The sequence below is a fragment of the Cibotium barometz genome, chromosome 16, assembly GCF_041138505.1.
Source record: "Cibotium barometz isolate CiBa-2024 chromosome 16, ASM4113850v1, whole genome shotgun sequence".
NCBI lineage: Eukaryota > Viridiplantae > Streptophyta > Polypodiopsida > Cyatheales > Cibotiaceae > Cibotium > Cibotium barometz.
In genome coordinates, this window is record NC_141061.1 from 11,574,445 (window position 1) to 11,599,261 (window position 24,817).

The 24,817-nt window shown below is 43.1% G+C and overlaps 1 protein-coding gene across 1 annotated transcript; it reads right to left on the minus strand.

Annotated features, from left to right (window-relative positions):
- Positions 1-18,573: 18,573 nt before the first annotated feature.
- Positions 18,574-21,381, minus strand: LOC147630363 (uncharacterized). Its single transcript, XM_086810800.1, has 3 exons — positions 21,169-21,381; positions 19,347-19,790; positions 18,574-18,579 (listed from the first exon to the last, which is right to left on the minus strand). The coding sequence occupies exons 1-3, from the start codon at positions 21,289-21,291 to the stop codon at positions 18,574-18,576; spliced, it is 573 nt and encodes a 190-aa protein (XP_086666926.1). The 5' UTR covers positions 21,292-21,381.
- Positions 21,382-24,817: the final 3,436 nt, after the last annotated feature.

Consider the following 24,817-nt stretch of genomic DNA (forward strand, 5'->3'; position numbering starts at 1 on the left):
CCAAGGATGTTGTTCGATTGATTGAACACTTTTTATTTTTTCAACACACTCCTTGAATAAACTACCATAATGCAAGTGCTTTAGCTCATTGAGTTCTAGCTGTAAGCAAAAAATAAAATCAATGAGCATTACGTTATACCTAATACACCACAAATGAGTTAAACAATATATAGCATATTTAACATCTTACATTCCGAAAGTTGAATAATTATAACGTCTTCTTCTCGTTGGACACCAATATTGACAAAATACTAACTTTGTGCTCTTTAGGCAATGTGCACGCAACTATAGTATATAGTCACTCTCCTAATTGATGCAATTTGGCTTCTCATCCCAGTTAATTTGAGCTACTAGACTACATCACCATTTAAACATCACATTAATATGAGTTCAAAAGTTAAAATTAATATACATATATCACATGAAATGAGAGACTTTACCTAAACCAATCTTCCCCTATTTATGGGTTATCACATCTAGTTTTCTTGTATGCATCTTCAAAGCGGGATCATTTTTATAGTACGCTTTCCTCCACCTATCTTCAAATTCTTCATTGTTGATAGAATCCTTCAATATTTCTCTCTCTCTAGTGGCAGAAAGGTACTCATCCCTACAAATTGAGCAATACATATTAAGTATATCTACCTTGCATTTCTATATAATTTTATACATTAGAAATTGTCATACCATTACCTAAAATATGATTTGTGCCATGATCGAAAGTGGACAATTATACCAAGAAGGCTTCCCCCTTCATTTCTACTTTTGTAAGAACCACTTCACCCCATTAATTTTTAAAACTTCGGGCATGCGTAAGTACGGTTTCCTTATTTGTTGTCCCCAGTGCTCGAATAAGATAGATCTTGTGAATGGGTGTTGAGGGAATGTAACCATCTCGTTCATCCTATAAAAGTGGCCTTACTTGAGTTGCAAAAAAATGAAATAATAAATAACAATAATAACGATATAGATTATAAACAAATAATGATATATTGATTCAATCTATAAATAAGTGAGAGAACCTCTCCCTCATTCTCTTCCTCTATGTCCAGGAGAATCATGTCCACACAAGGGTGGTACTCTGCTTTCTATTTAAATGTTCAGAAGACACAATCTTGATTTATTAAATCTTAATCAATAAGTCAATCTCAATAGAGTATGAGCATTCCAAGAACTTACCTCTATTTATCTCCTCCATCCATGCTACAAGACGATGATTGCCATCCCAAACATATAGTATCTTCTCAAATAGGAAAGCCCACTCACGTTCTCATATTTGATCTTCAAATTTTGTATTCTTTACTTTCCATATATCGTCCTAGCTATCCTTATCAGCATTTAGTACTTCTCTAATAGGATACTTGGATAATTTGAGAGAGTAAGTAAAATTTACCCTACCCCTAACATATCCATTCGTGAAATACTCCACACATATCCATTCGTGAAATACTCCACACATAACCTTGAGAGTAATGTAAAGTTTCCTAGAATAGCTCGAAAGAGTTGTTATGGAGGTTTGTTTGAGTGAGACTATGAAAGGCACACCCAATAGAATGTCATGGATTGGTAAGCTTTATACCTTAGTTCAATTTCAATAAACATTAATTAGAGTATTTATTGGGAATTTATATTCTTTAAAATATTAGGAAATCTCACACAAAAGCTTTCCTTGCTTAGCTTAAAATTGGATGAATATGGCTTTTTAACTTGCTTCTATTGTAAGATTAGACCTGTATGCATAAGCATGTGTGACACTACAGGTACTATTGTATGCCCAATGACCTGCATATAAGCAGACTGATGATACATCAAGGGAAACATTTGCAAAGAGGCACATAAAGACCAGCATAATAAAAGATAAGAATACTTTTGCAAGAGGCAGTGGTGGAGGTTGCTAAAACCTAACAAGTGGTCCAAGGAAGATTCAAATCGATATCACAAAACTAGTATTGGATGCAGTTGTTAGAAAGTATATAAGGGATAGATCAGTGACTAGGCATCAATCCCTCGAGCTCAAAAAACTACCCATGGCATGAATAGGCTACCTTATCATAACATGAAGTCAATGAATGATGATTTGAAGGCCTAAACCTCGAATTGCCAAAAGTATGTGTGAATGCGACAAAAGAAATATGGTCCGTGACACAAAATGGTCGCTCGCAATAACGAGCATAAAGCCACGAAGACAATGCATGAGCATCCCTCTGTGAACTTTGTTAAGATGAATCTCTCAATCTAGAAAATCCCCGCTGCGACTAGAGTGTGAATGACAAGGTGTATCCATCAAACCATAATGTCCCATGCACACTACTCATCATAGTATCATTGTAGCACCTCATAGAATATCTCATCCATGGTCACAAGTTGAATGCCCATGCCAAAGTGGGCTGAAAGATACCCAATTCGAAAGCATAAGTTTGCCAAAGATACCCAAGCACTCTGTGCCCAATGCACATAAACATGTGCTAATGCTCAAATCTACCTATAAATAATGTTCGTTTGAGTGTCCACTACGTGTGAATAGGGAAAGAAGGTGTGGAAAATGTAAATGAATGTGGGCATGGAGGTTGGAGGTGTGAATGGGAGAGGGAATGGACAAAAGTAGATGGGCAAGGTATGAAGAGTAAAAGTGGTCAAATAAGTGTGAATAGAAAGGGGTGAAATAAAAAATAAAGAATCCTAGGCTCCCAAACATTATTATTTATTTTTTATTATCTCCTCCTCCCTTTCCCCCATGAATCTATTGTCTAATCCTGCGCACCTGCAAGCATCTTTCAGGGCTTTCTCAACTAGCTGTTGAGAGCTCTAAGAGCTCGAGATAGCTTGATCTGTGGGGAGAGAGAAGAAAACGTGCTCAACCTATAGAGCATGGTCGGCTCCTTGATCTGCGTGGAGAAAGAGAAGAAAATGCGCTCAGCCTATAGACCACGGTTGCCTGCTTGATCTGTGTGGAGATAGAGAGAGAAGAAAACATGCTCAACCTATAGACCATGATCGGTTGCTTGATCTACGAGAGAGAGAGAAGTAAACGCACTCAACCTATAGATCACGGTAGCCCCCTAAGCAGCCTTCTTTGGTTGCTGCTTAAAGCTGGGACCATGAGGTGGGAATACTATCTAAGGCCGGGGGTATGCTAGCCTATGCCAAGAAATATGCATCTATATGGGGATGAGGTGCAAGGGAGCAGCGTAGCACGGACCCATGTTAGGCACGTTACGTTAGGCACACGTAGAAGCACTCACACATCGGTTAGGCACGTTACGCCTCCTGCGTTGTGAGCAAGGTTCTGTGTTGCCAAGTGCATCCGGGGGTTGCCCTCCCCAGTGAGATTGCCAGAACGTGGAAACGGGACTGAACGGTGGACCGGCGAGCCGTGCGCGACAGGCCAAGCCGGCTGACGGATCATGGATGGAAGGCAAGTCCTAAGTCTAGGCTATGGAGCCGGGGCCGGGCATGAAGGCAAGTGAAGGGTGAGACCCCACAAGGTAAACGCGCGATGACGCGCTCAACAGGTCGGTGGAGCCGAGTCAAGAAGTTGGGTTGGTGGAAAGGCCGCCTCGTGGCTAGATGTCTGAGTCCCAATCCTTCAGGCTCTATGACACTTGGTATCAGAGCATGGTTCATTTTGGAAGCCCGTGTGGGGCGTGTGATGCCAGGACGGCAAGAACAGTGGAAACATAAAAAATGGGCAAGTTGGGTTGTGACTAGGTGACGGCCATGAGCCAATAGCAAGAAAAGTTGCCGACTGAGATTTGAGCCTCAAGATGAAGGAATTTGCCCATGGTTACATATACCTGCCCGCCCCACGAGCAGTGGGAAGCAAGGCACGGGATGGTGCGGTTCGTTGAACCCGCCGGGACCTCGGGCTGCCGACCGAGGCATCATGAAACAATGCAGTTCCCGAACGGGGGCCCGAACGATGGAATCTGGGGACATGCTATATATGAAAAATGATGAGTTTTTCGAGGGGATCGCAGCAACGCAGTCCGTTCAAATATATTCCAAAGTTGGTCCACTTGCCATGAGGCCAGTGGAAAGTGGGGTTCAATGTGAGGTAAGGTATCCGGGTGCAAGTCCAGTTGAAGATGTTGGCACGGGCCCGAGAGGTCCAAACGCACTCGAGTTGATCAAAGATGCATGTAACTTGATCTTGGTGGGGCTGACAGCACTTCAAGCAAGAAAAATATTGGGCTCGAGATCTCACAGAGTAACCACCAAAAGGGAAGGTGATGCTTTAAAGAAAATGATGAAGGCAGGCAATGAAGATAAAGTGGCACTTTATACACCGACAGCACCTCAGATGGGGACCGCGGGCTGGTAGCCACTCAAAGGTCAAAGAGAGATGCAAGCAAAGGGGCCACACATGTAGAGACAATGCCGGTTATGGGTCCGGGTTTGCTTATGCTAAGAAACTAGATGTGGCGGAATGGGACATTGTGTTGGTGTGGTGCCCAGGAGTTAAACATCAAAACACAAGTCGCCAAGCCAACATTTGGGAGCATGGATGCGGCAAGACGTCCGCTAAGGCCATGACACACCTTGTGGCAATGGAGCCACCCCTCTCATCATGATGCAAACGGGTTAGGTTGGAGGAGCTGAAGCCCCTTTAGATCATCAAGGATCACATCTTGGGTAGATGCCAACAAAGCAGAAGCCCCAACTTATCCGCAGTGCGGAGCATGGGATAGGCCGGAGGAGCCAAGTCCCTCTTCATATCATCAAGGATCAACCATGGGTGAATGTAGCAAAGCAGAATCCTGCACTCCTTCACAGTGCAAAACTCAGATTAGGCCAGAGGAGCCGAAGCCTTTTTCATATCGTCCCAGGATCACTTCGGGTGAAGCAAGCATGCTAAGCCATTAACTTCTCCACGGTGCTAAGCAGGGTGAGACAGAAGGTGTCAACATCCCTTTTAGGTTTTGAAGAGCCAAGAAACATATCTTCACAAAGACCATTGAGCTATGGTACGGTATAACCAACGTAGAATATGTAATGATGGTGGCAAAGCATCAGGCATACGAGTGAGGGTAAGGCCAAAGACGACACCAAGAGACCCATGACCCTAAAGGTAACACCAAAGTCTGTGCCTGGGTGAGGGTAAGTCCAAGGAAGGCACCAAGAGCCCTGGGCCATGCAAGCTGCTACTGTGAGCAGCACTCCGGACGAAGAGTGGTCCCCCCTTGTGGCCATGCTCTGGCCATGTAGCCCAGAAGAGGTGCATGTGTCACCTACCGAAGCAACACCGAAGATTCCACCTGGGTGAGGGTAAGGCCAAGCATGGCACTAAGAGCCTCGGGCCTTGCAGGTTGTAGCAAGTAGGTTGTAGCATGCAACACTCTAGACCGAGAGTGGTCCCCATGTGACCATGTATCCTAGTAGAGGTGCACGCGCTGCCCCAAATAAAGCAACACTGAATAAAACCGCACTCGGGTGAGGGTAAGGCCGAGACATGTCACCAAGAGCCCCAGGTCTTTGACTTCAATAAAGAGAGCGGGCCAAGCAATGGTCGAAAGATGTGGCTGTGCAGGCCATCAAGCGGCGCACATGTTTTCAACCAGCAACACCCATGGGTTCTAAGGTGCCACAAGCGCTTTGGGGCCCATGACGGCCCAAACTAAAGCAATCCGAGGAGAGCAAAGTTTCTTTGAGAGGGAACGTGCCAAATCAGGTTAGCAAGGGTTACAAAGGCACAACATTGTGTGACTTGGGAAAGTAGGTTTAATGAAGGCGACTACAGGCAAACTCTCAAGTGCAGGACAAGGACTGTAGTGTCGAGCATATAGCACTCTATATGAGAGGGTGAACATGTATAGATGGACTTGAGCATGTGGACTCAAGTTGTACGGCTCATGAGTTGAATGGCTTTGGAAAGTAAGTTTGATGAAGGTGACTACTTGCAAATGCTCAAGCACAGGACATGGAACCATAGTGCTAGGCACATAGCACTCTGGGTGAGGGCATGAATAGATACAACTAGAGTTGGGCAAGTGGACCCGAGTCGTTTGGCTCACCAAGGTAAACAGAAGATGGAAACAACCGTTTGTGCAAAGTGGCAGTTGTTTCACTGAAGTCTAAAGAGATACTTGGCCCAAGTTACCTAAAGATGGAAACATTTGGATGTGCATGTGGCAGTGTGCATACAGTTGGGTGGGACAGAGTGGCAGCTGGCTCATTGAAGTTCAAGGGCTACTTGGTTGTGGAAATCACTCATATCAAGCCAAAGGGCAAAGAGGGTCCAAAGTAGGAGGTACAGCTCGAGATGGAGTTCAAGCAAGTAAAACTTGGGACTTAGCCGTCCAAGTAGAGCTTGTTGGGATAACATCTAAGAAGACTGGAATCTTCACAGCATGGCATGACACATTGTGAACTTTAAGGTTTAAGGTGATGGTGTAGAGTGAGGAAATTAAACTCATGTGAAGGTTGTCATGGTGTCATGGTGGCCTAAGCAGGACCAAGTGGATGGACTTTGCACCTTGGGGTGAACAGGAACAGGGTATACTCAGACTTAAAGGTCAAAATCGCTTGAACAGGTTTTGGAGCAAGTTGGCTAGAGCATGGCAAAGCAAGTCTTGGTGTCAAGGCAAGCTAGAGTGCTTAGTTAGGTTGAACCAAAGCCAAAGAGGTGCAAAGGTTTGAATGCCAAAAGGATTGCGGTGGTTTCACTTGGTGTCAGGTGGGGCCAAAGACACTTTTGTCAGAGGATCAATGCACCTATGTACCAAGTTGGTTGAAGCAGGGCAAGAAGGTCCAAGGCAACTAGGTGTAGAGTTGGAATTGTCACAAGATGGGGCAAACCAAGATGGGAGTTAGTGAGTTGGGAAGCTCTTGTCCGTGAAGATTTTGCACAAAGAGCTTAAGGGGCATCGCCGAGAAACAAGGCTCACAACAACAATGCTCCAAAGGAAAGGAATGTGAAGTCAGATTTGAAGAAAATATGTTGCAACCAAGTTGGTGTCAACTCGGCGGACAAGTCTCGACTTCCACGAAGGCTTATGCATTCTGGGCAAAAGTGCATTGCCTTAGGTAATCACTCTAACTTAGCTCAGACATGAGCTTCGGCGAAACCACGCAGTCACCTCACTAATTTTTGGTGGATTGGGGGACTCTCAAGCAGGGGCTAGATGAAAAAAATTCAAAAATATGCACCGTTTTTATTTGTAAATGGGTTAAACACCGACTTTGTTGATGGCTATAAAGCAAGGTTAAGACCTCCCGCGGCTATTTACTTATATATCACTCAGCATAGATCATACTAAGTGACATACTAAAACTTATTTTATCTTTTGACTTTCTTTGGATTGTAAGGTTTTTACTATGTTTGCCCATGCAACGAGATCGAATTTTCTTTTAGGCTTTTGTATCTTGTGTCACACATATAGGTCTTGTGGTTTGTGTGATAGCCCTTGAGGTGGATGCTTCTACATCATGTGTAGCTTTTGGCTCTTTTGGGTTTATGTCCCCTATTGGGTTTATGTCCTCCAAAGGCTCCTTTTCCCTGTCCTTTAATTCAACCTTGGTTTTGATAGTTTGTTATCCCTTGTTTTTCTTGGGTTTAGAAGGTTTTGCTTTCTCTTTCAGTTTTTGCTTTAAGGCATGTTCTTCTATCCATTTCGAAGTGTTATCTTTTGCGTTCTTTTTGATCGTTTCTCATGCCTTGGCTTGCAATCGCATAAGCACATTTAAGGGTAATGTGGAAAATTGCCCATATTGTACACTTAAGATGTTTAGAGTTGTATTTTGTGAGACAAGTTGCATTGAAGCAACTCGCCTTGGGCAATCTTGGAACATGTAATCGATGCCACAGCATTCACACAGGGGTTACAAGGTGTCCGTGAAAGTATTCCAAACTATGCAATCAGTCACCTTGTGAGGTCCACGATAATAGAAATACTAAAGTGTTAGATTAACTGCTTCCTGAGAGTAGTTTCTACCCTTTCGATTGTTTCTACTTGCTACACGGGAGATGGAGGTTTTGAGTTATTTGTAGATGAATTGGGACATTGGGTATTGTCATCATGACCAAAGGATTTACAACATATGTGGTACATAAAAACAGGTGTCTTGTATACACAATGGGGATTGGGATGGTCGTAGAAGTGATTGCACTTAACACAAGGCATTTTACTCCTTGTAGAAGCATCAAGGATGTTTGGCTTTGAAGAATTCATCCTCTCTTAGAGATGTCGATTGAAAGCTTTTAACAAGGATGCATAGAATTCAAGGAATGACGATTGCGAGATTAATCTTTCTTTTGCCATTGCTTCACTTGGTTTAGATGAGGAACATCTCATAACATGATCATCTTCCATCATGTTGTCATCTAAATGTATTGCTTCTTTACAACATTGATCAAATGTTTCTGGATTGGATACAATGATCAAGTTGTGTAAGTTGTTTTTCTTTAAGCCCATCATGAAACATCTCTTCAATTGAGAATCATTTAGTTTCTCCCATGACTCACATCGTGAGTCCAAGAGTTTTATTCGAAGAATAAAGTCTCTAATGGTTTCGTTTGATTTACGCTCAATTGAATAGAGTTCTTTCGCTACACTCCACCGATCACCTTGTCTTGAAAAGCCGTGAATAAAGGTTGTTTTCAAGGTTCTAAAGTTGGTCTTGATTGCCGGCATCAATGTGATGAACCATTGACTAGCTTTTCCCTCTAAGCATAGGTTCAACGCATGTACCTGGGTAGGGAAGTTTGGATTTCACATCTCTATTTAAACATTTGAATTAATTGAACAAGATCAGTTGTTCTGTCATATTTTGCCCATAATTGTGAAAATCTGTACGGTCGTATTTTTGGATGTCACTGAGGCCGTATGTGAGTGCTATTGTGGGTAGGGACTCACTCAATCCTTGGGCAATCCCCCTTCCTAGACTAGTCAATATGTCCAAGGTGTAGGCATCCAGGGGTTGCTACCTGTGGGATTTGTGGAAGTGTTAGGTAAAGGACCAAAGCTCGGTGGGATTGAAGTGACAGGGGGTGTAAAACCCGATGATATTCTTGTTGTTAGCATGACGAATGGGATTGGGAGGTGCATTTGCGGCATAGATCTCAATGACTTGAAGTTGTCAACCATTGGGTTTAGTGAGAGTGTCGGCCCACGTAGTCCCTCTATCGTTGCCATGTCTGATTGCCTAATTGCTTCTTAATGAGCAAGCACACGTGTTTTTTTCTTTTTTTGCTTTTTAGATCTTTTCATAGCCCGTTAGCCTCAAGAAGCATGGCGTGCTCTTCGTTGGGTCAAACGAGTGTCTGCTGTTGGCCCTAATTAGCTTAGATGCTACACGCATGTGAATGACCTCTTAGGGATTTTTTTTTTGGAAAAAGTGTATGCTAGTAACTTCCTAGATGGAAGAAGAGGTCCTAAAACCTATTTTCCATCACTATCTCAAGATGAAATTTTTTCTCCTATTCTGTAGCACGTTTTTTAGGGTGTTCCAAAAGGAATTTGAAAAAACTCTGTATGAGAGAGTTGTAGTATTTTTGGAGTACTATAACTTTGTCTCTCTGAATCATTCGTGATTTTGTCGTTTAGACCCTCAAAAAGTAGCTCGAATATGGTCCACAATCATTTTCATACCGTTTTTTTTATTTTTAGTGCTTTGACCGTTTTTGCCTTGATTTTTTGGTCGAATTTTGAGGCTGTTGGTCGGAGGCCAAAACGATCGATTTTGACTTGGTCAAGGCCAAAATTGAAGAGCTCAATGTCGGCTTTCTGATGAGCACTAGAGCGCCCTCATCGGATTCATAGTTTAGGAGATACGAGTCTCTAAACAGGGGTGTTTTCTAGACCCCCTTTCACATCGTGAACTAGCAGGGTGCAGTTCACGGCGTGAAGCAGACTTCATGGATTTTATCAAATTTGATTTTTTTTTTCGCACGGGGATTGTTTCACGATATGAAACACTTGAGGGTTCACATTGTGAACTGCTTAGGACGTGAACATATTTTCATTTTTTTTTGGCGCGGACCCTTAGGCCGTGAGACCTTAAGGCGTGAGTGTAGAAAATGGTTCATGCATGAACCATTTTTTCGATATATATATATATATATATATATATATATATATATATATATATATTATGCGTCGACTATTTCACGACGTAAGGTTCACGTCGTGAACCAATTTTTGATTTTTTTTTTGGGGGTGCAAACCCCTAGGCCGTGAGACCTTAAGGCATGAGTGCAGAAAATAGTTCACGCGTGAACCATTTTTTGTTTTTTTTTTTGTTTTTGGCACAGGACCCCTAGGCCGTGAGACCTTAAGGTCTGAGAGTACAAAAAATGGTTCATGCGTGAACCATTTTTTCAAAAAAAAAAAAGGCATGGATCCCTAGGCCGTGAGACCTTAAGGCGTGAGTGTAGAAAATGGTTCATGCTTAAACCATTTTTTTGATTTTTTTAAAGTCTAGTGAGAAATTTGAATTTTCTTGTTTGGGGGGGATATTTTTTAAATTTTAAATTAAGGAGATATGGGCATTATCCCAAAAAGGCAAGTGGGAATCAAAAAAGTCAACCTTTTTATGACACCCCCTTACACCCTTCGTAAATGACCCCCCAAAATGGACAATTTGACAACTCATGAGCATCTACTCATTCAATGCTCATTACCCTTAATGAGTTATGTAAAAAAGTGATTAAGAATTAATCAAAGATTAATCTTTTCACTAATCTTTCTCTCTTTTACACTAATCAAGGCCTCTAATTAACCCCTAATCACTAATTAATTCACACAATTGAGTACATCATTGGATAGAGCAAAGAATTTCTAAGCTATGTGCATCAACTAATGTATAAATTAATGTATAATTAGAGATTAATCAGACTCTTAATTTAGTCTCTTCTTTTAAGGTAAAATTAAGCAAAAAGAGTCAAATTCATCTAATTGTTGTAATTAGGTGTTTTGAAGCATGTGGATGCTCTCAAAACACTCAAAAGCACTAATTTCAACTACTTACATGATCAATTTGGACCCCAAATAATCCATTTTCTAAATTTTTTATCTTTTAAAGTGGATTAATCATCCTTAATGATAAAAACCAGTCAATTAAGAAAAATTAGTCATTTTCAAGAGTTTTTTGATATTTTTGAGAAATTTTTAGAAAGATTAAGCTACTTCTAATGGTTGCTAATACTTTAATTCATACAATTCCAACAAAAAACACACAAATTGAGCTAAAATTAACGATTTTAGTTCTATGTTTAACACTAAAGAGATCTAACATTTACTAAAAATTGCATTCTATTGCATTGTTTGATGTAATGGATGCAAACTAGACCTAATAAACTCTATGTGCAAGCCTTAGGAACATTAAAAACAACAAAAGCAACAAATTAAGCAAAAAAGTATTCTTTACTAAACAAAAAGAGAGAGCTATTTCTCACAAAATCTCCATCAAATCCACATATTTTTCATGGGGAAAAATAATTAAGATAATGAGAATGGGTAATGCGTAGATTAGAGAAAAAAGATGGAAAAAGCCAAGGGATGGCTCCCTGGCAGCGGCGCAAAAGATGTTATGGCTCACCCTAACCCCCCCTTGAAACACATTTAATAAGAGATTACCTGGTAAACCGCAACTGTCGTGAGGATCTTTCCAATGGCCGAGCTCGTAACTCTTGAGGTCTCCAAGCTCTACAACTCTTTGAGAAGCAATTCCACCGCACCTCCCGCGAACATTGTCACACCGTCGCGTTGCACTCTATGGGTACTCGTTCCTCCTCTCACCTCACTTCACTCACACACTCACTAGCATGCATTAGGGAGAGATATTAGTAAGAGGATTAGTTAGAGTATTAGCAAGAGCAAGACTCTATTGCACAATGGGAGAGTCCCTTGTATTATGAGAGAGATTCACTTATATACATGACCATAAGTGTTTACACTCACTTAAACTGTGGCCGGTCGGGCACTTTAGGCTCATAAGAGGCCTAATGCTATTGCAATGACTACGCTCGTAATATATCCATGAAGTACATCACTTAGGACCTCATCCTAACTTGCTACCACATGATCTTTTAAGTATTCTATCATACCATTACGGGCGCCCGTCCAAGTTGTAGCTTTGGACACCATTTCTTCATATCTTGAATGTATGACCCTTTGGTGTATCTACCTTGACTCCATGATGTAAGATAATGGTGGTAGCTCTTGTTAACCCTAGGAATGAATGGGTTAACAATATTGACAACTTTTTTTCTGTAAGGCCCCCGACCGAAGGGCGGGGGAATCCTTTTGATAGGCGGTCAAGTCTCGTGTTATTTTCCGATCGACGACACCTCGATCTCGTAGAAATACGAGGTTACGAGCAAACGGACGGACCTAACTCTATCTCGCAGGGGAAACGTAGTCATCCTAAAGGAAATTCTAATCCCCAGCACGAGATGTGCGTGGAGATGGAACAAGACCCACACTTGGTTCAAGGAAGCCAACGCCTTTTTCCCCCGTATTCATGAGGCACGGCCGCTGGCTCGGTCCCCTAAAACAAGTCTTGTTCGTGACTCTACTATTCCCTAAGTATCGTAGGTTACGACTAGTAGAAAGCTACCCGACTGATCGGGTCCACCCATCCTTAGAATGGTACCGTCAGGGCATCCATTCTCCCACTTTCCACGCACTCACCCATTCAATTATTTTCTAATTAAGTCCTACCACACTGTGAAACACTTAAAAACAAATTCCTTTGTTAATTAATTACACTTGATTCCTTAAAGGAAATCTTCCTTAGCATAACATTGAAATCAACGAACATACTTACAGTGAAAAAATATTTACAAAGACCCTGAAACCGGGCCGATATTCCAATCCAAACTCATGTCCAAACCATAACCATAACCACAACTACATCGATAATCTAGAATTCGATCTTCCAGCCTCAACCAGCTGGGTAAACCTCACGGACCGTCTCCCCTCGTCGTCAGCCAGACGATGAGGGCCAAGCCGTCCTGTCACCCCCTCAGGTACTGACGCTTGTACCAAACCCTCTCGCTCTTCGGAGGGGACGTCTCCTCATGAGGTGGGGGTTAAGTCACCGCACTAGCCTGGACCCACAGAACTAGGCAGCATATATACATCACCCTGATGGTGAAAACCAATTCCCAGTGGCATAGGAGGGGATTGCCCTGGGCCGACTCCCGGCCTCGCTATATCCTCCGCCCGGCTACACAGGCAAGCACGGAGTTAGCTAAGGGGGGGGAGAAGCTGTACCTGCATGTTAGCAATAAACCAACAGTATATCCAATAAAAAGAGACATAGCCTTAATTCAATGAATTCACGCATTAACAAAAACCATCGTTTCGGAAAGACAATGATTCGAAAGCAAGATTACTTTCCTATAACTTTACTTAAGAGTAACCATAAGGTACTTTAGGCCATCTATACTAGGGTTTAACCTTGGTTCCTTTCTTATTATTTCGAGAATCTTTGCATTAAGCTTGATAAGAGAGAATTTTACTTAAAACTTGTTAAATGACCAACCTGGTTATCATTTTCATGCCTATCCACTTCAAGAGGGGCGAAGTCGATTGCAGGGACGCGATTTGCTTCATTCCCTCCTTGGGCAGCGCGCGGTTCTTCAATTCGGCGGCGTTTCGGCGCCATAGGAGCACTAGAGTTTTAAGAGGATAAAGAGAAAATGAGGTGAATATAAGAGGTTGGGAGCGTGGAGAGAAAAGAGAGAATTCTACTGGTTCAAACGGATTCGAAAACGGAGTCCGTTTGGGGTAGGAAAAGCTTGTTGGGCTTATGGGCAGGAACGACCTCTTAGCCTAAGTTTAAGTCGCCGCATATGGGGGGGGGGGGGAATTGAGAGGGGTGTCCTTAACCTGGAGAGCTCTTGAGAAGAGTGTACGTCTAGGGAGGCCTAGGGAAGAGCAAGGCAAGGGTTGAAGGAGAGGCACACTTAAAGTCTATTCACACGGGGGGGGGAGAAGAGTGTAGGACATGTCCTAGAGCTTGAGAGAGAGCTTGCGCGTAGGGGCTTGCTGGGGGCTTGTCTGGAGAAGGGGGCTGGGAGGGTCCTTTTATAGGTGCTGGAGGGTGGACGTCCGGGTACGGGAGGTTGACACCTGGGTGGTGTAGGTGTCCGGGAGAGGTGTGGGCGTGAGACACCTGGGGGTGGAGGTGTCTCGAGGAGAGAGAAAGTGTGACACATGGGGGTGGAGGTGTCCCCAAGAGAGAGAGAGCGCGACACCTGTGGATAGAGGGTTCTGGGAGGAGGGGGTACGTGTAGGGGTGTGCTGGAGGGTGCGTCTAGGTCGTGTACACGCTTGGGTGTCCCGGGCGGATTGTCGGTTTTTTTCACGGGCGGCGCCCGTGTGGGGCCCACGCCGGCCGCCCGTCGTCGTCCGGGGGGGGTCAAAAAATATTTTTTGACGGAAATGTCCGGCCTTGCCCCGTGACCATGGGGGCGTATTCCGTTCGTTGATTAGACGCCTGGATAGTTACTATTTTTGGTCGGAAGTTCGCAGATTAAAGGCTTAAAAGCTTAATTAAACCCATTCCGGGTACCCGTTTTTAGTTCAGAAAAAACTATTTTAAGCGTAAAATTACGCGTAGATTCCAAATTTGGATTCAGAATTACAAATTTCTAAGCAAAAATGGCTCATTTTCCAAAAATAGAAGTTTTTTGATCGTAAAAATGACAAACTAAGTTATATTTTTCAACTCTGAAGCAAGTACATTGTTATTTACAATGGGTATGTTACATCCTTCCCTACTAAAAGAACTCGAGATGTCCTCATCTCGGCACGAACTCTGGGTAATTCTTTTGGAGGGTTGACTCTTCCTCCCAAGTGGCATCCTCCTCAGGGTAATCTTTCCATTCCACTAAATGTTCCCTAAGGATTCTATTGCGAAGCACTCTTTCTCTAGAGTCGATGATTCTATTAGGTCTCATTTCAAGGACTCCCTGAGTTGGCATTACAATTTGTTCATCATCAAGAACATGATCAGGATGAGGCACATATGGCTTTAGTAAGCTTACATGGAATACATCATGGATCTTGAGGTGGGTTGGGAGGCGAAGTTTGTAGGCATGTTTCCCCAAACATTTGATGACTTCATAAGGCCCACAATACCTTGGACTCAATTTCCTAAATTTTCCAAGAGATAGAGAACTTCTCTTTGGCCGCACTCGAAGAAAAACTTTGTCTCCTTGCTGAAAAATTCTGTCAGATCTTTTGGTATCAGCATAATGCTTCTGTCGATCCTGGGCGGCTTTAATATCCTTACGAATAGCTTTGGTTTGTTCTTCCATTTCTTCAAGCATTATCCTGGAGGCTTCAACCTTTAGTGTGGGGTCAGAGAAATTTAAGGGAGACAAACATTCCTGACCATAAAGAGCTTTGAATGGTGACATCCCTATGCTTTGGTGATAGGATGTATTGTAAGAGAATTCCACTAGAGGGAGATACTGAATCCACTTCTTTGGTTCACGCCCACAATAGGCTCTCAGGATGTCTTCTATAACCTGATTAACTCTCTCAGTTTGACCATCTGTTTCTGGGTGGTAAGCTGTACTGAAACAAAGTTGTGTTCCAATAGCCTGGAATAATGATGTCCAGAACTTTGAAGTGAAGTCAGAGTCCCGGTCACTGACTATTCTTTTTGGCAATCCATGAAGCCTAAAGATTTCCTTGATGAAAAGGCGGGCAATATCAGAAGATTTAAATGTCTTCTTTACTGGGATAATATGAGTGACTTTGGTAAGCATATCCACAACTACTAATATAGAATCATACCCTCCTTGTGTTGTGGGAAGACTTGTGACAAAATCCATACTGATACATTCCCACTTCATCTGAGGAATGTCCAGAGGTTGGAGTTTCCCGGGCATTTTGATTCTTTCAGCTTTAATCCTTTGACATGAAAGGCATTGTCTGATGTATTGAAGGATATCTCTCTTCATTCCAGGCCAAAAATAACTTCTCCTTAAGGCATTCAAGGTTTTTGCATAACCTGGATGTCCTGCTACTGGGCTATCATGAGCTTCATACAAGATCATCTTCTTTAGTGCAAGATCTTTGGGAATACATAACCTATGCATGAAGTAGAGGCATTCATCATCGAGGGTGTATCCCTTGATCAATATATTTTCCTTTTCTGTGGGTGCCTCCTTGTGAACCAGGCTTACTAGCTTTTGGTAATCAGGGTCATGAAGTGAAACCTGCTTTACCTTCTCTAGGATGGGGTTATTTGGCATAGAGATTGCACTTAGGAAGGATTTGCGACTGAGGGCATCTGCTACAACATTATCCTTTCCAGGACGAAATTTGATATCAAAATCAAACTCTTGCAGAATCTCAATCCACCTCCTTTGCCTCATGTTGAGATTGGGCTGGGTGAAGATCCACTTTAAGCTCTGGTGGTCAGTTACAAGCAGAAACTTACGGCCTAGGAGATAGTGTCTCCATAACTTGAAACAATGAACAACTGCAAGGAGTTCCAAATCATGGGTGGCATAATTGACTTCATAGGATTTAAGCTTACGAGAAGTGTAAGCCACAGGCCTTCCTTCTTGAATTAAGACACCACCAAGTGCAAGGCCACTAGCATCAGTGACAACCTCAAACTCTTTGGTGAAGTCAGGGAGCTTCAGAACTGGTGCTGAGGTGAGGATAGCTTTAAGTTGGCTAAAACTGATTTGGTGGATTGGTAGCCATACTATCTTACATTCCTTCTTGAGGAGATCAGTTAAGGGTGCGGCTATCTTGGCATAATCCTTGATGAATATCCTATACCATCCTGTGATGCCTAGAAACCCACGGATTTCTTTGACTGTCCTAGGGGGTGGCCATTCCAATATATCCTTGACTTTGGCAGGGTCTACTGAGATGCCCTTTGAGGAGACAATGAACCCTAGATATTCAATTTGGGAAGTGAAGAAGGTACATTTGCTTTTCTTGGCATAGAGCTTATGTTCGCGCAGTATTTGCAATACTTTGCGTACATGCTCCTCATGTTCCTCTTTTGACTGAGAATAGACCAAGATGTCATCGAAGAAGACAAGGACAAATTCATCCAAGTAGGGTCGGAAGATATCCTGCATCAGGCGGTTGAAGGTGGCGGGAGCATTGGTTAATCCGAATGGCATGACTGTAAATTCATAGTGGCCATAGCGGGTATTGAAAGCGGTTTTAGAGATATCTGATTCCTTGATCCTAATTTGATAGTAGCCAGACCTTAAATCCATCTTGGAGAAAACTTTGGATCCATAAAGTCTGTCAAGAAGTTCGTCGATGCGAGGAATGGGGTATTTGTTTTTGACAGTGACCTTGTTTAGGCCTCGGTAGTCAATACAAAGCCGAAGCGAGCCATCCTTCTTTCTCTGGAAAAGAACAGGCGCTCCCCATGGGGAATTACTAGGGCGAATGAATCCTTGCTCAATAAGCTGCCTAAGTTGTTCCTTGAGCTCTATGGCTTCGGGAAGAGACATTTTGTAAGGTCTCCTTGAAACTGATTCAGCACCAGGGATTAACTCAATCCCATGATCTACTTCTCGAGATGGGGGTAGTTTTGTAAGTTCCTCTGGAAAGATATCTGAAAACTCCTGGAGCCAAGAGGGTTCTAAATCTGGGTTGCTTTCTTCTACCTTGTTGAGTTTGACAAGGAAGATCTGTTGGCCCTTGCGCACTCCCTTAAGAAGACGATTAGCTTTGACCAAATGAAATTTGGGTTTACCTGTTTTTCCCTGGGCTGATACTACCTGTCCTTGACTATTCTTAAAGGTGATGCTTCCTTCAGCACAGTGAATGTCAGCATTGTTTGCAATTAACCAATCCATACCAAGGATTCCATCATAAATCCCTAATGGTAAGCTTCTAAAATACCCATGGGTTGATTCACCATCCAATTCAAATTCAAGATCTCCCACACAATGTCGGGATACTTCTTCTTTTCCACTAGCTAACTCAACAATCATTGCTTGGGCTGGTTTTTGATCTAACTGTAGCTTACGCAAGCATTTTGGAGAAAGAAACGAATGCGTACTACCACAATCAACCAAAAGCTGGAAAGATCTACCTTGATAAGTGGCCGGAGCTTGGATAACAGAAAACTGCTGATTAGGTCCTTGATGTTCTATAGCTGCATGAATGGTGGCTTGCTCTTCTTCTTCCATCTCTAAAGTCGGTTCACCAATCATAGAGCAGACACGGGCAGTCACTCCACGACCTCTACCACGTCCACCACCACCTCGTCCAGCTTGGCGGTTATTAGGAGTCCCACGACCTTGAACTCCCCGGCCGCCTTGTGGAGCAGGAATGACATTAGGATTGAGAGAGGATCTTGCAAGTTTGGGGCATTCATTCCGGAAGTGGCCAACTTCATTGCAATAAAAGCACCTTTGGTCCCCATAGGATTCTGAAGTGGAATTAGCATAACTGCGGGGGACAAAATTATTGGGGTACTGACCAATAGTGTTGTGGCGGAAATTCGATTGGTAATTCCTCTGAAGGCGCCCCCTTGGGTTAGACTCAGGATAGACTCTCTTCTTTGCTTGACCATTCTTTACTTCTTTAGCCAGAGGTTTGGCTCGAGTAAGAGCATCTTGTAAGGTAGTTGGCCTCATTGCTTCAAGGCGAGAATCCAAAGGTTCATTCAGCCCTTGGCAAAATCGGGCCACTTGTTGAGTGATCGACATAGGTGGAGCATATTTGCCAAGTGTGACAAATTTTGAGTAGTATTCCTCCAAGGTTAAGCTAAGCTGCTTGAGGCTGAAGAACTCGTTCATCTTAATAGATTCATGAGATGGGGGAAGATAACGGCCCTTCACAGCTTGCTTAATGTCACTCCAGGTTTGGGTATCTTCAGTGACGCCCTTATCTCGGCACCATTGCTTCCACCAAAGTTTGGCGTCCCCGGTAAGACGGAATCTAGCAAGCATGGATTGATTCCCAATTCCTGTACCAGCAGCCGAAAAGTAATCGTCCATGGCTTCTATCCAAACTTCTGCATCCCTTTCAATCTTTGAACCTGCCCCATTAAATGAGGGAGGTTGCATTTGTTTGAGGAGAAGCTTCTTCTCCTGTGTATCTGTATATAATGCATTGGGAGCAAGAAGTTGACGATCCTGGTTATCAATAAGAAGCTAAATTTAGAATTATGACGCTTAGGCGGTTTAATACACATAAGACAATGAGTGTGAAAATCAAAACTTTTTATTCCAAGCTTTAATATTTACAAGTAAACCAAGCCATTTACAAGTAAACCAAGCCATTTACAAGGATTGGACTAAATCCAATCTTATTTATTTACATGGTAGTCCTCTAGGAAACCTAATAAAGATCTGCGGTGGTAGCATTGAAAAAGTAGGGGGGTTCTCCCATGGTTTCAAGAACCCGATAAGTCTCTGGTAGGGGAGGTAAACCTCGTCTAGAAAGACGGGTAACGGCTACTCTATCAGGGGGTACAACTTGAGTCACCTTATCATAAACCCAACGATTCTGCAGCATGCGATTCCCATCGATAGTGACATAGGTGTTACGAGGAGTGCCAATAAACCAGAACAGGCGAACCATCCGCAACATCTCGGCATATCGGATCCGCCTCAAGTCGTTGGTGAGATTGCCGACGTGCTCAGCTCGAATGATGAAGTAGGTAGATCGACGATGCCAATACTCAGTTCTGTTCCATCCCCTTTCGATGCGAGTGTAAAGAGGAAGGGTTAGCTTGTCTACAATGTGCATCATAGTGTCACGGAACTCGAATTCGGAAGAGCGACAAGCAGTCATGAACATGCATTGGAATACCAGGAAGCGAGAATAGGGATCCATCTCGTCCTCCTGCATCCAGCCGTAACTAGATTAGTTTAACAAGAATTTCTAGAGTAGCAAGAGAATACAATATAAAATCTCCCAAGTCTAAACGCGCTCTGATACCACGTGTAAGGCCCCCGACCGAAGGGCGGGGGAATCCTTTTGATAGGCGGTCAAGTCTCGTGTTATTTTCCGATCGACGACACCTCGATCTCGTAGAAATACGAGGTTACGAGCAAACGGACGGACCTAACTCTATCTCGCAGGGGAAACGTAGTCATCCTAAAGGAAATTCTAATCCCCAGCACGAGATGTGCGTGGAGATGGAACAAGACCCACACTTGGTTCAAGGAAGCCAACGCCTTTTTCCCCCGTATTCATGAGGCACGGCCGCTGGCTCGGTCCCCTAAAACAAGTCTTGTTCGTGACTCTACTATTCCCTAAGTATCGTAGGTTACGACTAGTAGAAAGCTACCCGACTGATCGGGTCCACCCATCCTTAGAATGGTACCGTCAGGGCATCCATTCTCCCACTTTCCACGCACTCACCCATTCAATTATTTTCTAATTAAGTCCTACCACACTGTGAAACACTTAAAAACAAATTCCTTTGTTAATTAATTACACTTGATTCCTTAAAGGAAATCTTCCTTAGCATAACATTGAAATCAACGAACATACTTACAGTGAAAAAATATTTACAAAGACCCTGAAACCGGGCCGATATTCCAATCCAAACTCATGTCCAAACCATAACCATAACCACAACTACATCGATAATCTAGAATTCGATCTTCCAGCCTCAACCAGCTGGGTAAACCTCACGGACCGTCTCCCCTCGTCGTCAGCCAGACGATGAGGGCCAAGCCGTCCTGTCACCCCCTCAGGTACTGACGCTTGTACCAAACCCTCTCGCTCTTCGGAGGGGACGTCTCCTCATGAGGTGGGGGTTAAGTCACCGCACTAGCCTGGACCCACAGAACTAGGCAGCATATATACATCACCCTGATGGTGAAAACCAATTCCCAGTGGCATAGGAGGGGATTGCCCTGGGCCGACTCCCGGCCTCGCTATATCCTCCGCCCGGCTACACAGGCAAGCACGGAGTTAGCTAAGGGGGGGGAGAAGCTGTACCTGCATGTTAGCAATAAACCAACAGTATATCCAATAAAAAGAGACATAGCCTTAATTCAATGAATTCACGCATTAACAAAAACCATCGTTTCGGAAAGACAATGATTCGAAAGCAAGATTACTTTCCTATAACTTTACTTAAGAGTAACCATAAGGTACTTTAGGCCATCTATACTAGGGTTTAACCTTGGTTCCTTTCTTATTATTTCGAGAATCTTTGCATTAAGCTTGATAAGAGAGAATTTTACTTAAAACTTGTTAAATGACCAACCTGGTTATCATTTTCATGCCTATCCACTTCAAGAGGGGCGAAGTCGATTGCAGGGACGCGATTTGCTTCATTCCCTCCTTGGGCAGCGCGCGGTTCTTCAATTCGGCGGCGTTTCGGCGCCATAGGAGCACTAGAGTTTTAAGAGGATAAAGAGAAAATGAGGTGAATATAAGAGGTTGGGAGCGTGGAGAGAAAAGAGAGAATTCTACTGGTTCAAACGGATTCGAAAACGGAGTCCGTTTGGGGTAGGAAAAGCTTGTTGGGCTTATGGGCAGGAACGACCTCTTAGCCTAAGTTTAAGTCGCCGCATATGGGGGGGGGGGAATTGAGAGGGGTGTCCTTAACCTGGAGAGCTCTTGAGAAGAGTGTACGTCTAGGGAGGCCTAGGGAAGAGCAAGGCAAGGGTTGAAGGAGAGGCACACTTAAAGTCTATTCACACGGGGGGGGGAGAAGAGTGTAGGACATGTCCTAGAGCTTGAGAGAGAGCTTGCGCGTAGGGGCTTGCTGGGGGCTTGTCTGGAGAAGGGGGCTGGGAGGGTCCTTTTATAGGTGCTGGAGGGTGGACGTCCGGGTACGGGAGGTTGACACCTGGGTGGTGTAGGTGTCCGGGAGAGGTGTGGGCGTGAGACACCTGGGGGTGGAGGTGTCTCGAGGAGAGAGAAAGTGTGACACATGGGGGTGGAGGTGTCCCCAAGAGAGAGAGAGCGCGACACCTGTGGATAGAGGGTTCTGGGAGGAGGGGGTACGTGTAGGGGTGTGCTGGAGGGTGCGTCTAGGTCGTGTACACGCTTGGGTGTCCCGGGCGGATTGTCGGTTTTTTTCACGGGCGGCGCCCGTGTGGGGCCCACGCCGGCCGCCCGTCGTCGTCCGGGGGGGTCAAAAAATATTTTTTGACGGAAATGTCCGGCCTTGCCCCGTGACCATGGGGGCGTATTCCGTTCGTTGATTAGACGCCTGGATAGTTACTATTTTTGGTCGAAAGTTCGCAGATTAAAGGCTTAAAAGCTTAATTAAACCCATTCCGGGTACCCGTTTTTAGTTCAGAAAAAACTATTTTAAGCGTAAAATTACGCGTAGATTCCAAATTTGGATTCAGAATTACAAATTTCTAAGCAAAAATGGCTCATTTTCCAAAAATAGAAGTTTTTTGATCGTAAAAATGACAAACTAAGTTATATTTTTCAACTCTGAAGCAAGTACATTGTTATTTACAATGGGTATGTTACATTTTCAGTGTGCATTAATTAGCTACATGCCTGCAATTAATCAATGCAAAATTGAAGTTAAAGTAAGATATCAAACAAAGGTAAAAAATAAACAACCTTAAAGATATAATAGAAAAATATTTCAGAAACCATTCACAAAATTACAACAAAAGCATCACAAGATCATAGAATTACTAGAAAAGCATCATAAGAGTATGGGATTCCGAAGAAGACATTTATTAATGGATGAGATTTACATATAGCACGAAAGCCAACGAACTGAAAAAAAGCACATTGATAGAAAACTACAGAAAACATGCATCTTCCTCTGTAAGACCAATATATTTACGAACGGACGGTGATAGTGGCACAAAGTCATCGCCATCCGCGATTGCGTTTTAAAATTTTTGTGTTTTCTCCCACACTGATATGTAAGATGCACTGTAGTCTGGAGAGCTGCCATCATCCTCATCTATAATGATAGGGTTTCTATGACTTCCAGGTTGTGTATCACTATGTGCTTCATTATTCCTTCCATTATCATCTTCATTGATGTGTGCATGTTGATGCAATGGATTAAAATATCTACCACCAGGTGTATTTGAGAAGAAAATATCATCAATGTCTATGCATTGTGTGAGGTGAGGTATTTTCATTACTTTCCAAGTTGCTGCCAACCTTCTTCTGCTCATCTCGTTTCCCATCTTTGGTATCGTCCACGACGCAACAGGGTAGTACTTACCTGTGCGGACCATCTTTAAAAGTGTGCTTTGAAGTGATGCACCAAGTTTGGTGGATACATAGTTGTCCATGAAAACATATGCTCTCTCAAAAATATTTATAGGTGACAAGAAAACTTTATTTTTTAAATCGGCTTGACCATATGGTGTGTACAGTTGTCGCCTTCTTGTAATTTCTTCTACAGAGATATTGTGTGAGAATAATTTGAAATGTGGTTTATGGAGGTCTTTCATGCAGTAACCGACCATACCTTCAAATGTGTGCATTCGAATCTGGTAAAAGACCTCTACACATCACTATAGCACCCTCTTGTTTACAGAAGTCCCATTCCAGGTATTGTCTGATAACTTTGGCGATGTCGATGAGCGACGGAGTCATGATACTTATGACCATATGAAAATGGAGATGATTTAGAGTACCTCCTTTCTCGAGTGCAAACAAACCCTTGAGGTAAATTCCATCCTCACAAATTCTTCCAGTGGTTCTCAGGAACACACATTGATGTCCTTGTTTCGAATGGCCACAGTCTCACAAACACTTCAAATAGCTTCATCCTCTTCTCTACTGAAAACTTTGGACACTTGTGCACAGATGGCTCTGACTCTATTTTGCTGTGGACATGGATTTGATAAAGGTTTTTTACCTTTAAGGGTAGCCTCAGAGGAGCCTTTAAGAAAAGAAAAAAGTAAGAAAATTAGTTGAAGAATAAGCCAATGAGTGACATACATGCTGTATGTTGTAGCTTCACATTTTGAAGCTGCCCATCAAATATCACCGCTACAAATAACAAACCCAACCTTCTTCATAGGTGAAAAATATTACATTCATTCCAAAGCTGCCAAATTGCCAATCTTTCAGCGTTTTTATTTATTAATCAAATCGCCTGCATATGAATCCAAGAAGAAATTAAACATTTCGGGTGTATATTAATGGCCACGTACAAAATATATTTCTGATATTCGCACATTGAATTAAGTAACGACAACCTTTACAAACAATATATTCGAATTGTATAAAAAACATATGAGCTAAAAAAACATTTTGGGAGTAATATGGCCACCTAAAAAAACATTTCGGCGACTGCACGTTATTACCAGCGAGAACGATTACTACGTGCATGCACAAAAGTAACGACAGCCTGCATGTACCAGAAACTTGCATAGGCCTTCTGAAGGCTACTAATTAACCAGATGAGCATGCTTATTTATTTACCAGAGGAGGAGCCTGCTTTCTCCTCGACTGCACGAAGGCTACAAACTGTGTAGGCGCCTTTTGGAGGTGTGACAATTTGAGGGCAGCCTGCATGGCATTCAACCCTAGGCACAGTAGATGTAGAAGGTTCGGCTTCGTGAGACAGAGCAATGGAGAAGAAGAACCATGACCATGTTTCTCAAGGCAAAGCATGGACGACCGAACATGGGCGATGATCCAATCTCATAATATTGTTGATATCATCAAAAGGCTTCCTTTTAGGAGGCATGACGACGAGAAGAGAGAAGCATGCACCTTCAAAACGTTTCAGATGCATATTTCAGAGGCGGTAATGCTCTTTAAATAAGCCATATAAAGTTTAAAAGTCTTAGGCTTGAGGTGAGTATGGAGTGAGTGTGTGTGGTGAGAGTGATAGTGTTACGTGAGTGTTAAGTTGCTCTGCTTTTCCTTAGTTAGGTACATTCCCTCTTATTACCTGCTTTCCTTAGATT